This window comes from Trichomycterus rosablanca, chromosome 4 (assembly GCF_030014385.1).
Source record: "Trichomycterus rosablanca isolate fTriRos1 chromosome 4, fTriRos1.hap1, whole genome shotgun sequence".
In the NCBI taxonomy this organism is placed as follows: Eukaryota; Metazoa; Chordata; class Actinopteri; order Siluriformes; family Trichomycteridae; genus Trichomycterus; species Trichomycterus rosablanca.
In genome coordinates this window covers 52,882,378-52,895,774 of record NC_085991.1, presented here as the reverse complement: position 1 = coordinate 52,895,774, position 13,397 = coordinate 52,882,378, and the positions used below count along the sequence as shown (strand labels likewise).

Here is a 13,397-nt window from a genome sequence, read left to right as displayed (position 1 = left end):
GTGAAGACCAGAGACAAGAGTATTGTTGGCCAGTACATGGTACTGAGTAAATAAGTGAGGTAAAAAACATATTCTGATATACAGTTAGCAGCGTGGGATATAAAAGTGTGCAAATATTGAGTGAATATTCGTTTTTATTTTGTTTAATTGTTTGTAGTTAAAGCGTTTTGGCACCTCCAAACCTGGCAACGCTGCGTTTACTGTAAACAAGCAGAGCGCATGCGCAGTAAGTATACCTGAGTTTCCCCCAGCAGCGCCTCCGCAGTAGCATAAAAACTCCACCGGAGGAGAAAGTTGTTACTGCGAGAAGTTTCTGGAGCGCACAGAGAGCTCCTGTACACTAAATACTGCTCACCTCATTCCTCTGAACACAGTAACTCACTGAATAATTACTGAACATCATCAGAAACCGAGTCTCATCACTACACAACACTGAGACACTGAGAGCTGAACACCAGTGCTGGAACTAACAAGAGGAGTTCAGATAGAAGAACTGAACTGAACAGGTTAGTCAGAGCAACACCTACACCTACACCTGTGTTACTGTTTATTATATATAACATGTAATAATAACACTGATATGTGTTTGTCTACTGTTATACATACACAGGTGTAACTGTTTATTATATTATACACCTACACCTACACACGTGTTACTGTTTATTATATATAACATGTAATAATAATACTGATATGTGTTTCTCTACTGTTATACATACACAGGTGTAACTTTATTATATTATACACCTACACCTACACACGTGTTACTGTTTATGATATACAACATGTAATAATAATACTGATATGTGTTTCTCTACTGTTATACACAGGAGTTCGTGTTTATTTTATAGAACATGTAATTATAACACTGATATGTGTTTCTCTACTGTTACACATACACAAGTGTTAGTTTATTATATATAACAATTAATGTTTATACTGATACGTTTTTCTCTACTGTTACTTACACATCTACATAATACTATTGTATATAACATACAATGCTAATACTAACACTTGTTCTTTACTGTTATACCTTCATAATACTGTGTATTATGTAGAACATATAACGTTAATACTGACACGTGTTGCTCTCCTGTAACTGCTACACCTTCATAATACTGTTTATTATATATAACATAATAATAACACTGACACTTGTTATTCTACTGTTATATCTACACCTATATAGTATTTATTAGTGTTAATACTGACAGGTGTTACTTTACTGTTATACCTACATATTACTGTTTATTATATATAACATATAACGTTAATACTGATACTTGTTACGTTATTGTTATACCTAAATAATGTTTATTATATAAACATTGCTGGAGCCTATCCCAGCTTTTCAATGGGCGCAAGGCACACAGTAACACCCTGGACGGGGCACCAGTCCATTACAGGGCAGACACACCATACACACACACACACACACACACCCATTCACCTGTAGGGAAATTCAGTGTCTCCAATTAACCTAACAAATAAATCTACTGTTACACCTACACCGAGGGGCCTTGCTCAGGGGCACGACAGTGGCAGCTTGGCGATGCGTATCTTCAGATACGATTACCTTGCAATTGTTACTGAACAGTGGTGACTTGGTGCTGGTGGGGCTTGAACCGTCAATCTTACAATCAGTTGTTCAGTACCTTAACCACTGGGCTACCTCTGCCCGTCATGCCCAACATAGCCAGTCATGTCTGTGTAGCCCAGCTGGCCGGTAGCATTGCTGGCATTCGAACCCGGATCGAGTGTGGGAGCTTTTTTTTAGTATCTTTGAATGTTCTCATTGATTTGCATTATTACTTTAATAATACAATAAAATTAGTTCTCATTATAAAGGCGTATCTTGTTATTTACTCAGTTTATGGTGTGACTAGTCAAACCCCAGCGTGCAGATCAAGAGTTTAAACCCAGCCGCATCTGTTCAGCTGGAGGGTTTCTCACACGGTGCTGAGCCTTCAGGCCGAAGCTCATTTGCATGATGGAACTTTGTGGTCATAATGTTATGCCTAACGCGCAGCATAAATAAGGGATGTTTTAAAACAGCCCTTGTACTGCTGAAACTTGGGATCTTTAGGTCTTCAGTCTAACGCTCTCCCAACTGCTTCCCAAAATTTTTGAGAAGAGCTTAAAGCAAGACCGAGCCCGACCTTGCTTAGCTCCTGAGATCGGACGAGATCAGACGTTCTCAGGGTGGTGTGACTTGTGATGCAGTCTGTGTATCAAAGCTCGCCCTGATAATGTCAGCGTGGTTATTATAAGACGATAAACAGAGTTTGACCTTCATACTGGGACACGATGGAAACTCTCCAGTCAGATCCATGTTCAGGATCATGGAAGGAAACATCTGACGGTCGAGGAGAACGTCAGTATTCGTCTGATATGTGCAAAAAAACATCGGAACGATCTGTTTGTGTGTTTCACGGATGGTTGACATTGAAAGTGAATAGGGCGCAGATCACTCGTGGTATGTGGTAGAACAGGATATTCGCAGCACGGCCGATGCTTTCATGCCCTCATGCCTTTGTTGAATCCATGCTGTGAAGATTTGAGACTGGTCTAAGAGTGAAGAAGTGCTGCCCAGTGTAAGTCTGGTGTTCCTAATAAAGTGGTCAGTGTATATTAAACCCTAATCTGATCAGATCATTGATAAACGTACTACTGTGTAATTGTTGTGACGGGTTTGTTCATTCAAGGTCGTAACCAAACCCGTTCTGTAGCCTGGATTTGTTTTTATAGCTACTACACTGATCAGCCATAACATTAAAACCACCTCCTTGTTTCTACACACACTGTCCATTTTATCAGCTCCACTATTTAAAAACTCCAGCAGCGCTGCTGTGTCTGATCCACTCATACCAGCACAACACACACTAACACACCACCACCATGTCAGTGTCACTGCAGTGCTGAGAATGATCCACCACCTAAATAATAGCTGCTCTTTGGGGGTCCTGTGGGGGTCCTGAGCATTGAAGAACAGCATGAAAGGGGGTAACAAAGCATGTAGAGAAACAGATGGACTACAGTCAGTAATTGTAGAACTACAAAGTGCTTCTATATTGTAAGTATATAAAAGTGATAAAATGGACAGTGAGTGTAGAAAGAAGGCGGTGGTTTTAATGTTATGGCTGATCGGTGTATAAAGCATCAGTCAAAAGTTTGAAGACGCCTAGTTTTTCTTTAGTACAAATCCCATTACTGGTAAGATTGGGACATTTTGCAAAATGTATTAAAAACAAGAATGATTTGTTAATTCCCTTGAACCTTTTTATTACTGGTAAAAGTACAAAAACAACTTAAAAAAGCCACAAGATGTTAAGACGGGGCAATATTAGCGAACATTTTATAGAATATTTATGTTCCAGTGTTCTGAAACGTCCCACAATAAGCAGGTGAAGGAATTATGACTGGGTATTAAATGATTCATCACAGTATCAGTCCGTGCAACCAGTGATGGGTCTCGGAGCACCAATGTGTTCCAAATTTTAGAAGAGAACTTCCAATCAGTTCAAAAAGAACATTTCTCAATGCAAGGCTGCACATAATTGAGGTCTTTCACTATCTACCGTACATAATATTGTGAAAAGATTCAGGGAATCAAGACAGGTCTCGCCTGTCAGGTCTGACCTTCAAACCCTCAGATGATATTGCATAAGAAACCATCATGACTGTGATAAAAATAGCCACATGGGCTCGGGAGTACTTCAGAAAACTGTTGTTACTTAACATAGTCCGCCACTACATCAGAAAATGTTTGTACATCAATTCTAAACAGAAATGCAGCCTTGTTTTCTGTTCCATGGACAGACGTCGAGTTCTCCGTGCCGAAGATGTTAAGGACCATCCAGACTGTTATCAGTGAAAGGTGCAAAGAAAATGGTATTGTGATGCGTGGGATCAGTGCCTACAGCATGGGTGACCTACACATGTGTGAAGGTACCATAGACGTGGAGGTGTACAGTATGTTGGCATTTTAGAGACACATGCTGCCATCAAGGTGACCTCATTTTCCGGGAAGTTCATGATCATTTCAGCAGGTCCAGCAAGTCACTGTATCAGCGTGGCTGCATAAACACGGAGTGTGTGTGCTTGAGTGGCCTGCCTGCGGTCCAGATCTGGTCCTACTGAAAAAGACGAGCATCAGCCGACGGCGACCACGGACTGTTGAGCAGCTGAAGTCTAGTATCGAGCAAAAACGGACAAAACAGTTAGTGCTCTCAGTTCCCAAAGCATTAAACAGTGGAATTAGGAGGAACGTTGATGGAACACAGGGGTAAACACACCCCGTCCCAATTTTTTGGGTGTGTTGGCAGGTAGGCATCAAATTCTAAATGTGTTGTAGTCACAAACTACAATGAAATGATCAGTGAAAATATGAGACTAATTTTTTTTTTCTGCATTTATCAGTTAACGTTTCTTTTTAATTTTATTGCATTTTACATAATGGCCCAACTTTTCTTGAAATGTGGTTAAAGAGGTAAAGGGCGTAAGACATAATAGCTCTAAAATACATAGTGTGGAATTATGCACTGACCTAAAAAGTTGTTGTATTTCTTAAAGTATTTGATTTGTATTTTTTTGAGCAGTTGATGTAAAGAAACAAACGTCTCTATCTCCTGTATCTCAGGTTCACTCTGTGTGAAGGACGTTCTCGACCAGAAGCTCCATGATGGAGTTTTACCACATCCTGGGCGTACCCAGAAACGCCACTCCGGACGACATAAAGAAAGCGTGAGTATCTTGTGTTTATTTCCATGTCTGATTGTTTTGACAGCTTGTGGATGCTCGAGTGATGATTTACATCTCAGGATGATCTAGAGCGACGTTTCCGCTCGAGCTGGAGCACCAAACGTCCTTTACACAAGACTCACCAGGTTAAAAAAACCAGACCTCAGGAGCAGAAGTATTTGCCGGTCTCCTGATTGCTTCTACTTCTTGTGTATTGGTCACACGTTGTGGTTTCAGATCTTCAGACTAAATGGAATATAAGCTGGGATGAAGATGAGGAGACCCAAAACATTCCTTTCAGCTTTTCCTGTATTGAGGTGTCACCATGGCGGATCATTCGTCAGAATACTTGATTCAGCACAGTTTTACATTGGGTGTCCTATCCAAAGCAAACCTTTTATTTACCCGTTTTTTTTTTTTACTTACCTGTTTATTTACCCGGTTCCATTTACCATGGAACCGGCACTGCGAGCGCACCGATGAGTGTCCCCACAATGGCTGGGTTCACGTAGGTTCCGAGATCAAATCTCAGCTGTGCTATCGGCTGGCTGGAGTCAGCAGAGCAGGGGTTCCTCATTGCTGCTGCAGTTACGACCTCTGCTGGCCAGTTAAGGCATTAGCAGAAGTGGCTCTCCATACTTGATATTGCTTCTCTGGCAGGTGAAAAGAAGCGGTCAGAGGGGTCGGTGACAGTCGCCAGGACCTCCCTGATCAGGGGTGGGGGCTGCAAGTGCAGGTGAAAGGTTACAGTCTGGAGGATCTGGGTATGACTACATTGGGGAGGACAATGTAGTTTGGCAACCATTAAATGGGTCCAGCCGAGCACATTGGACATGTTTACTTGCCTAGTAGACCAGCTTTTAGTCCCAGTTTTCTTGCAGTCGTGTTTTTGTGACTCTTCTGGATGAGGAAGGTCTGAATCCAGGTCTCTAGGTGCCCACATTTCCCAGTTAAAGGCTTGAGTTTACATTATTTATTTACATAAGTGCAGCGTTGAAGAACTTCACGTTGGCGTCCCTCAGCTTCCTTTCTCCTGATGAATGGATTTGTTCCGTGTGCTTTTCTTTTGTTACTTTTGTGTTCTGGTGAGCAGTTCGTGTCCATCGAAGCTCTATTCTTCACCTAGATGTTAATCCCCTCTTTTCTTTTTGGGCGAGCGTGGTCTGTTGTGGTGCTGGATTAGCACTGCTGACTGTGCTGGTTCTATACACAGAAGTTGCTGAATCCACCTGGAGACTCAATGCTGGGTTGAAACAGACGTGTGTTGAGTTTAACCACAACCTACCCCCCCCCCCCCAACCGTTACCTTTCAGGGGGTCAGACTACGACATGAGGTGAACCACCACCAGACCTAGTTTTAGGGGTAACTCCTGGTTACCCGAATCTGTACTCCTATTCTCATATGTTCCTTTCATGAAGGTCAGTGGGATCTAACCCAAGTCCATAAACCTGCTCTGACGTCCAATTTCAAAAACAAACAGTTATCTCTATGGGACCTTTTCAGCTGGAACTCTGAGCTGGCTGCTCTTCTCTTCTACTTTAGGAGTAGAACCCTGGAGTGGAATCCTAGTAGTAGAACCCAGGGAGTGGAACCCTGGGAGTGGAACTACAGGAGTGGAACCTAAAGAGTAGAACCCTGGGAGTGGAATCTCGGGAGTAGAACTCTGGGAGTGGAACCTCAGGAGTAGAACCCAGGGGGTGAAATCCCGGGAGTAGAACCCAGGAGTGGAACCACAGGAATCGAACCCAGAGAGCGAAACCTTAGGAGTGGAACTTCAGGAGTGGAATCCAAGGGGTGGAAACATGGGAGTAGAATCCTGGGAGTGGAACCTCAGGACTAAAACTTTAGGAGTGAAATCTCAGGAGTAGAACCCTGGAAGTGAAACCCCAGGAGTAGAACCCTGGGAGCGGAACCTTAGGAGTGGAACCTTAGGAGTGGAATCCAAGGGGTGGAAACACAGGAGTAGAATCCTGGGAGTGGAACCTCAAGAGTAGAACTTTGGGAGTGAAATCTCAAGAGTAGAACCCTGGAAGCGGAACCTTAGGAGTGAAACCCCAGGAGTAGAACCCTGGAAGCGTAACCTTAGGAGTGAAACCTAAGGAGTGGAATCCGAGGGGTGGAAACACAGGAGTGGAACCCTGGGAGTGAAACCTCAACAGTAGAACTTTAAGAGTGGAATCTCAGGAGTGGAACCAGAGGAGTGGAACCTCAGGTGTAGAACCCTTGGAGTGAAACTCTAGGAGTAAAACCTCAGGGGTGGAAGCTCAGGAGTGGAACCACGGGAGTGGAACCCCAAAAAAAGAACCCAGGGGATGGAACCCTGGGAGTGGAACCTCAGGAGTAGAACCCAGGAGGTGGAACCTCTGGAGTGGAACCCCGAGAGTGGAACCTCAGGAGTGGAACCACAGGAGTGAAACCCCATGAGTAGAACCCTGAAGTGTAACCACAGGAGTGGTACCCCAGAAGTGTAACCACAGGAGTAGATCCCTGGAAGTAGAACCCCGGGAGTGGAACCTCGGGAGTGGAACCCCAAGAGTGGAACCTTGGGAGTGGAACCAGTGTGGTCTTCTGCTGTTTTGTGGTCTGTCTGGTGTTCGATCTGATACTATATCCTTCTCACCATGCCATTTTTCATCTGCCGAACTGCCGTTCACTGGATGTTTTGTTGTTGTTTGCATAACACTATGGACTTTCTACAGATGTTCAGCTGTGTGTGTTTCGTTTACAGGTACAGAAAACAGGCATTAAAATGGCATCCGGACAAAAACCCCAACAACAAAGTGGAGGCGGAGAGGAGGTTTAAGGAGATCTCGAAAGCGTACGAGATCCTGTCAGACGGTAACGTTCCATATCCATCGTCTCCCAGTATATGCACCAGTAACACGCAGTACATGAGAATTAGTTTGCAGGGATTGATGGCACACCGGTGGCCCTTTGTGTCCTTGTTTATGGGTTTGGTTGTTGAGTTTGATCAGAGGTGTGGGTGTTGCACGGTAACCCGATTACTAAACGCCGCAGGTCTCCGTCTGAACACTGATGCGCCTCAGGCCCGGGCGGCGCTCATAGGAAAATAACTAACGGCGGGATGGTGTGATCCGTTAGCACCCGGAGCCGAAAGACACGCCGTGCTTCCGTCCATTACATTACTTCAAATCTCAATACACTATACGGCCAAAAGTATTTAGACACCTGAGCATGAGCTTGTCCGACATCCTATTTAAAAAAACATGCTTTTAAAACGGACTGACCTCTGTGTGATGGTTTCAGCTAGAACAACGGTCGCTCTTCTGAGAAGCTTCTCACTAGACACTTGAAGTGTATCTGTGTGTTGGAATTTGTGCCCAAGAAAGCAGTCAGTTTTCCAGGCGATGATGACGCTTCCGGTTTGAACAATTCGAGCGACAAGCTTGAACAATTTGAGCTTGTTAAATGTCCCATTTATGAGAAGCTGCTCACAAGACTCTAAATGTCTCTTTTTGTGTTGGAATTTGTGCCCATGTTGGTCAAAAAAGCCTCAACTGATGTTCCAGTCAATCCAAGGCTGTTCAGGTCCTTACAGCCTTACAACCTACAATTGTGGCCATATACTTACAGTTTGAGCAATTTAGGGTTAAGGGCCTTGCTCAGGGGCCCAACAGTGGCATCCTTGTGTTGGGGCTTGAACCAGCAACCTTCTGTATATCAGTCCAGTATTTTTACTGAAATGCTGAACTATCACTTCTTTACATGAGCAGATACGTTTCACACTATTGTAACGGCTCACGTCATGGCCAAAAGTATGTGGACGCTGGTTGGACATCTCTTGTTGGACGTCTCATTTCAAAATCAAACTGTATTAGAACAGAGTGACATCACAAGACTTTAAATGTCTCTTTTTGTGTGGGAATTTGTGCCCACGTCGGTCAAGAAAGCCTCAATCGATGTTCCAGTTCATCCCAAGGCTGTTCAGGTCCTCACACTGCTACTCGAGCGACACATTCTTTCTAAATGTCTATGCCAAAAAGTGGTTACGGTTCTGGACTAGTAATCCAAAGGTTGCTGGTTCAAGCCCCATTACTGCCAGGTTGTCACTGTTGGGCCCTTGAGCAAGGCCCTTAACCATCAATTGCTTAGACAGTATACTGTCACAATACTGTAAGTCACTTTGGATAAAAGCGTCCGCTAAGTGCTGTAAATGTAAATGTCGTGAATTCTTATTGCCAGCGCTGCCCTCTGGTGGCAGACGGGTGAACAGCTGCTCTTACTCCACAACCAATCATGTAGACTCACTGACCATTTTATTAGGCACGCTTGTATACCTGGACGTCCAGGTGATCGTCCAATCAGCAGCACAATCTGACAGACGGAACAAGACCATTAAACATCTCAATGAAGATCGCACTATATAGCCGAAAGTATATGGACACTCAACCTGGGCATGGTGGCTCAATGGGTAGCAATGTCGCCTCACAACAAGAAGGTCCTGGGTTCGATCCCCAGGTGGGACGGTCCGGGTCCTTTCTGTGTGAAGCTTAGGGACAGTGGTAGCCTAGTGGGTAGAGCTTGGGGCGATCAACCGGAAGATTGGCAGTTCAAATCCAGGCTCTGCTATGCGGCAACTGTTGGGTCCTTGAGCAAGGCCCTTAACTCTGTCTGCTTCAGGGGCGCCCTACGATGGCTGACCCTGTGCTCTGAACAACAAGCTGGGATATGCGAAGAAAGAATTTCATTGTACTGTACATCTGTACATGTAAATATGACAAATAAAGGGTATCTTATCTTAATCATAGGCGTGAGCATAGGGGCTTCCACAAGATCTTTCTGGGGAAATTTGTGGCCGTCCAGTTAAAGATCAAAGCATTCGTCAGATGGGAGAGAAGGCTCGGCTCACAGTCGGCGTTCCGATTCATCCCAAATGTCTTTCGGGTCGTGTGTAGACCCTTTAGAGCCTGACGAGCAGGAATTCAGTGGTGAGAGGTCACTTGTACTATAAACAGAGGTGGCAGAAGCACACAAGTTCCCTACCTAAGTAAAAGTACTAGTAATCTGGTAGAATAATTACTCAAGTAAAAGTTGAAGTATGCATTTTTTTTTACTTCAAGTAAAAAAGTGAAAGTAAGTTTAGAAAAAATCATTTTAAATTTAGTTTTGTGAACAGGATCTTTTTTTTTAAGTTGGAGGTTCACAAGCACCATCACACAAAATCAGCTCAGGTTTTACACAGTTTAAAAGTTTACACTTTTTACACTTTAGTATAATCAGTCAAACAACATCTACGAAGAGACCCAGAATCTCTTATTTAGTTTCAGAAGTAGCTGCTTCTCAAAGTGAATCCAAGCGTGCTTTTAAAATAAATAAATCAATCAAATTAAAAATACATTTGTGGTTCACTTTCGTAAATCGTAAGCGGTTCTTGCTTTTGACGAAGATTAGAGCAGAAAACGTTACTTCACAGAGCCGAGCAGAGGCAAAAGTACATCAGTTACTAAGTTCACTAGTTCAGGATCGTCTGCTTCGACTGACTTTTAGCTCCACAGACAGAACGAGTCTGACTTGGTTACGGCTCTGTGGTAACAGCAGTTTAATTAAGCCTGAGCTTTTTAAGGTAAGAGAGTCACACAGAATGTTCCAGTATCTGGTGTTTATTTAAAACCACAACATTGATAATAACAGTAAACACAGAGAGATAACTGAGAAAAGAAACTTACGCTTTACTTTATATGAATCGACTCCTGACTCACTTATATCGATACCGTGAACAGAGCATCTCCCACTATACACCAGAGATGTTCACAAGTCACAAAATACGAGTTGAGTCACGAGTCTTGAAATTTTTACGAGCGTAGAAATAAAGAAGTAATCTGTAAGTTCAGATAAAAAAACAACAACAGATTAGCGAGTGTATTTAGCCGTTTTACTTCGTGTCTTTACTTTCCTCCTCATTGTGTAAATGAATGTAATTTCTGTAACAAGGAGGTTCCAGTTAAAAGCTTCAACTGATACGTTTTGTTTTCATTGCAAATCACGGCACAGCGGCAAAAATCCCAAACACCGCAAAAAATCCATAATACTGCTTAGCCTAGCTTATGTTCTTCCAGATGCTTTTAAATTTATAACCGCGTGTCCCATTAGGAATAGAATGCGTTATTTTGTAAATGTGCTTATAATTAAAAACCTCCAAACTTTTCCCGGTCGTGAAGTAAAACAGGAAGTCGTTAGAAAGCCGATCGAGCGTTTCATTACCGCGTCATCTGTGTGACGCAAACTGAATAAATGCAAATAACAGCATTTCTTACTAACAATTACAGTCAGAAGCTCTGATTGGTTCAGAAAGCGGTACTTACAACCATTAGCGCCGCTTCTGTAGGAGCGTTCCATTCACATTATCTGTTACTGTGAAGTGCACTACGTAGGGTATTCCACCATTTTAAGTGAGATTCCAATACAAAGGAGGGAGTAGGGAGCGACGCTTCATCACTACGCCGGAAGCTGGCTGGAACATTTACTCATTGCATGCGTTGCGGTTTTGTCACACGTAACCAATGTCGCTGACTTTTGTTGTTTACGAGTCATTTTTTGCAAGTCACGAGTCGAGTCCGAGTCATTTGAAACGAGTCCGAGTCTGAAGTCGCTGTGTGTGCGACTTACGTGCGACTCGGACTTGAGTCCCCATCTCTGCTATACACCTCTCTTAAAGACACACACACGTCCTATAACAGCAGTCACCAATTTATCTTCACTGTTAGCCCTATTATTAAGGTTTTTCTCAGACTGAACTGGATAACAGTAAACATGGGTGTGTGTGGGTGTGGTCAGCAAGACTAATCAGATACCGTATGTCTCCTGTGGGTGAATCGCTTTAGTTTTAGAAGTAAAAAAAATCTGGTAATGCCACGCCCCCTGTGCAGGCACTCGTGCCCCTCCTCCCCCGCTTCACATCCAGTAGGATCTTAATTTGCACTTCATTAGGTGCCTGAACAGAACTGCCTGATTAAAAAAAATACATTAATAAATAGATAAAGAGATAAAATAAACCAATAAATACATTTATTTAGTTACAACTAAAGTAACGAGCCTGTTTTGAAAATATAGGGAGTAAAAAGTACAGATTTTTCTTTTGAATTATAGTGAGTAAAAGTAAAAAGTATTAAGTGACAGAAATACTCAAGTAAAGTACAGATACCTAAAAAAACTACAGTAGCACCTCTGATTATAAACGTCTCTCTTCTGGTCTTCTACAGAGAAGAAGCGCAGCCAGTACGACAGATTCGGTAAAGACGGCGTCAGAGCAGGAGCAGGACGTAAGATCAGCTGTCCTATTTCTACAAGTGTTTTTATTTATTTTATTTTGTACCGAAATACTAAAAAAATCCGTCCATTTTATTTTTGGTTCTTCAGCAGGACGTAATGACGAGCACTTCGGTGGCGGGTTCACATTCCGTGACCCTGAGGAGGTCTTCAAGGAGTTCTTTGGAGGCAAAGACCCGTTTGCTGACTTTTTGGGTAAGTGTATATATGTATGAGTGTCTAAAAGTATGTGGACGCCCGACAGTGTGTGGGAATTTGTGCCCATGTTGGTCAAGAAAGCCTCAATCGATGTTCCAGTTCATCCCAAGGCTGTTCAGGTCCTCACAGTCTGGCAACCTACAATTGTGGCCATATACTTAATACAGTTTGAGCAATTAAGGGTTAAGGACCTTGCTCAGGGGCCCAACTGTGGCAGCTTGGTGTTGGGGCTTGAACCAGCAACCTTCTGTATATCGGTCCAGCTCCTTAACTGCTGAACTATCACTGCTTTACATGAGCAGATACGTTTCACACTATTGTAACGGCTCACGTCATGGCCAAAAGTATGTGGACGCCTGACCGTGAGCTTGCTGGACGTCCCATTTCAAAAGCAAACTGTGACATCACAAGACTCAAAATGTCTCTTATTATGTGGGAATTTGTGCCCATGTTTGTCAAGAAAGCCGTAATTGATGTTCCAGTTCATCCCAAGACTGTTCAGAACCTCACAACCTACAACTGTGACCAAATACTTAATACAGTTTGAGCAATTGAGGGTTAAGGGCCTTGCTCAGGGGCCCAACAAAAGCAGCTTGGTGTTGGGGCTTAAACCGGCAACCTTCTGTATATCGGTCCAGCTCCTTAACTGCTGAACTATCACTGCTTTACATGAGCAGATACGTTTCACACTGTTGTAACGGCTCACGTCATGGCCAAAAGTATGGGAATTTGTGCCCATGTTGGTCCAGATTGAGGTTTAAGGGCCTTGCTCAGGGGCCCAACAGTGGTAACCTGGTGTTGGGGCTTAAACTGGCAACCTTCTGTATATCAGTCCAGTACCTTACCACTGATATATGTGAGCAGATTCGTTTCACACTATTGTAACGGTTCACGTCATGGCCAAAAGTATGTGGACGCCTGACCATGAGCATTAACATGAGGTTGCCTCCTCTGTCACTTTGTGCCCATAATCACCGTTAGACTTCTGAGAAGGCTTTCTACAAGATTTCGGAACATGATCTTGGGGATTTGAGTCCATTTACTCAAACCATGCATTGATTGCAAACCTATACTCGACCATTTTGAGAAATGTAAACATACTCTTACGGTCTTAGATTAGCATTTTTGGCATTTAGCCGACGCTTTTATTCAAAGTGTGGGTTGAGAG

General features: G+C 43.2%; 1 protein-coding gene across 2 annotated transcripts in view; it reads left to right on the top strand.

The window, feature by feature from the left end:
• The first annotated feature begins 315 nt into the window (after positions 1-315).
• The window catches only part of dnajb6b (DnaJ heat shock protein family (Hsp40) member B6b), a 32,187-nt gene continuing 19,105 nt past the window's right edge, over positions 316-13,397 (top strand). For both annotated transcript variants that reach the window (XM_062993428.1, XM_062993429.1), the window contains exons 1-5: positions 316-506; positions 4,643-4,746; positions 7,473-7,582; positions 11,965-12,024; positions 12,122-12,226. In XM_062993428.1, coding sequence (XP_062849498.1) covers positions 4,682-4,746; positions 7,473-7,582; positions 11,965-12,024; positions 12,122-12,226 — 340 coding nt within the window. In that variant the 5' untranslated portion in view covers positions 316-506; positions 4,643-4,681. The remainder of the gene's footprint in view (positions 507-4,642; positions 4,747-7,472; positions 7,583-11,964; positions 12,025-12,121; positions 12,227-13,397) is intronic.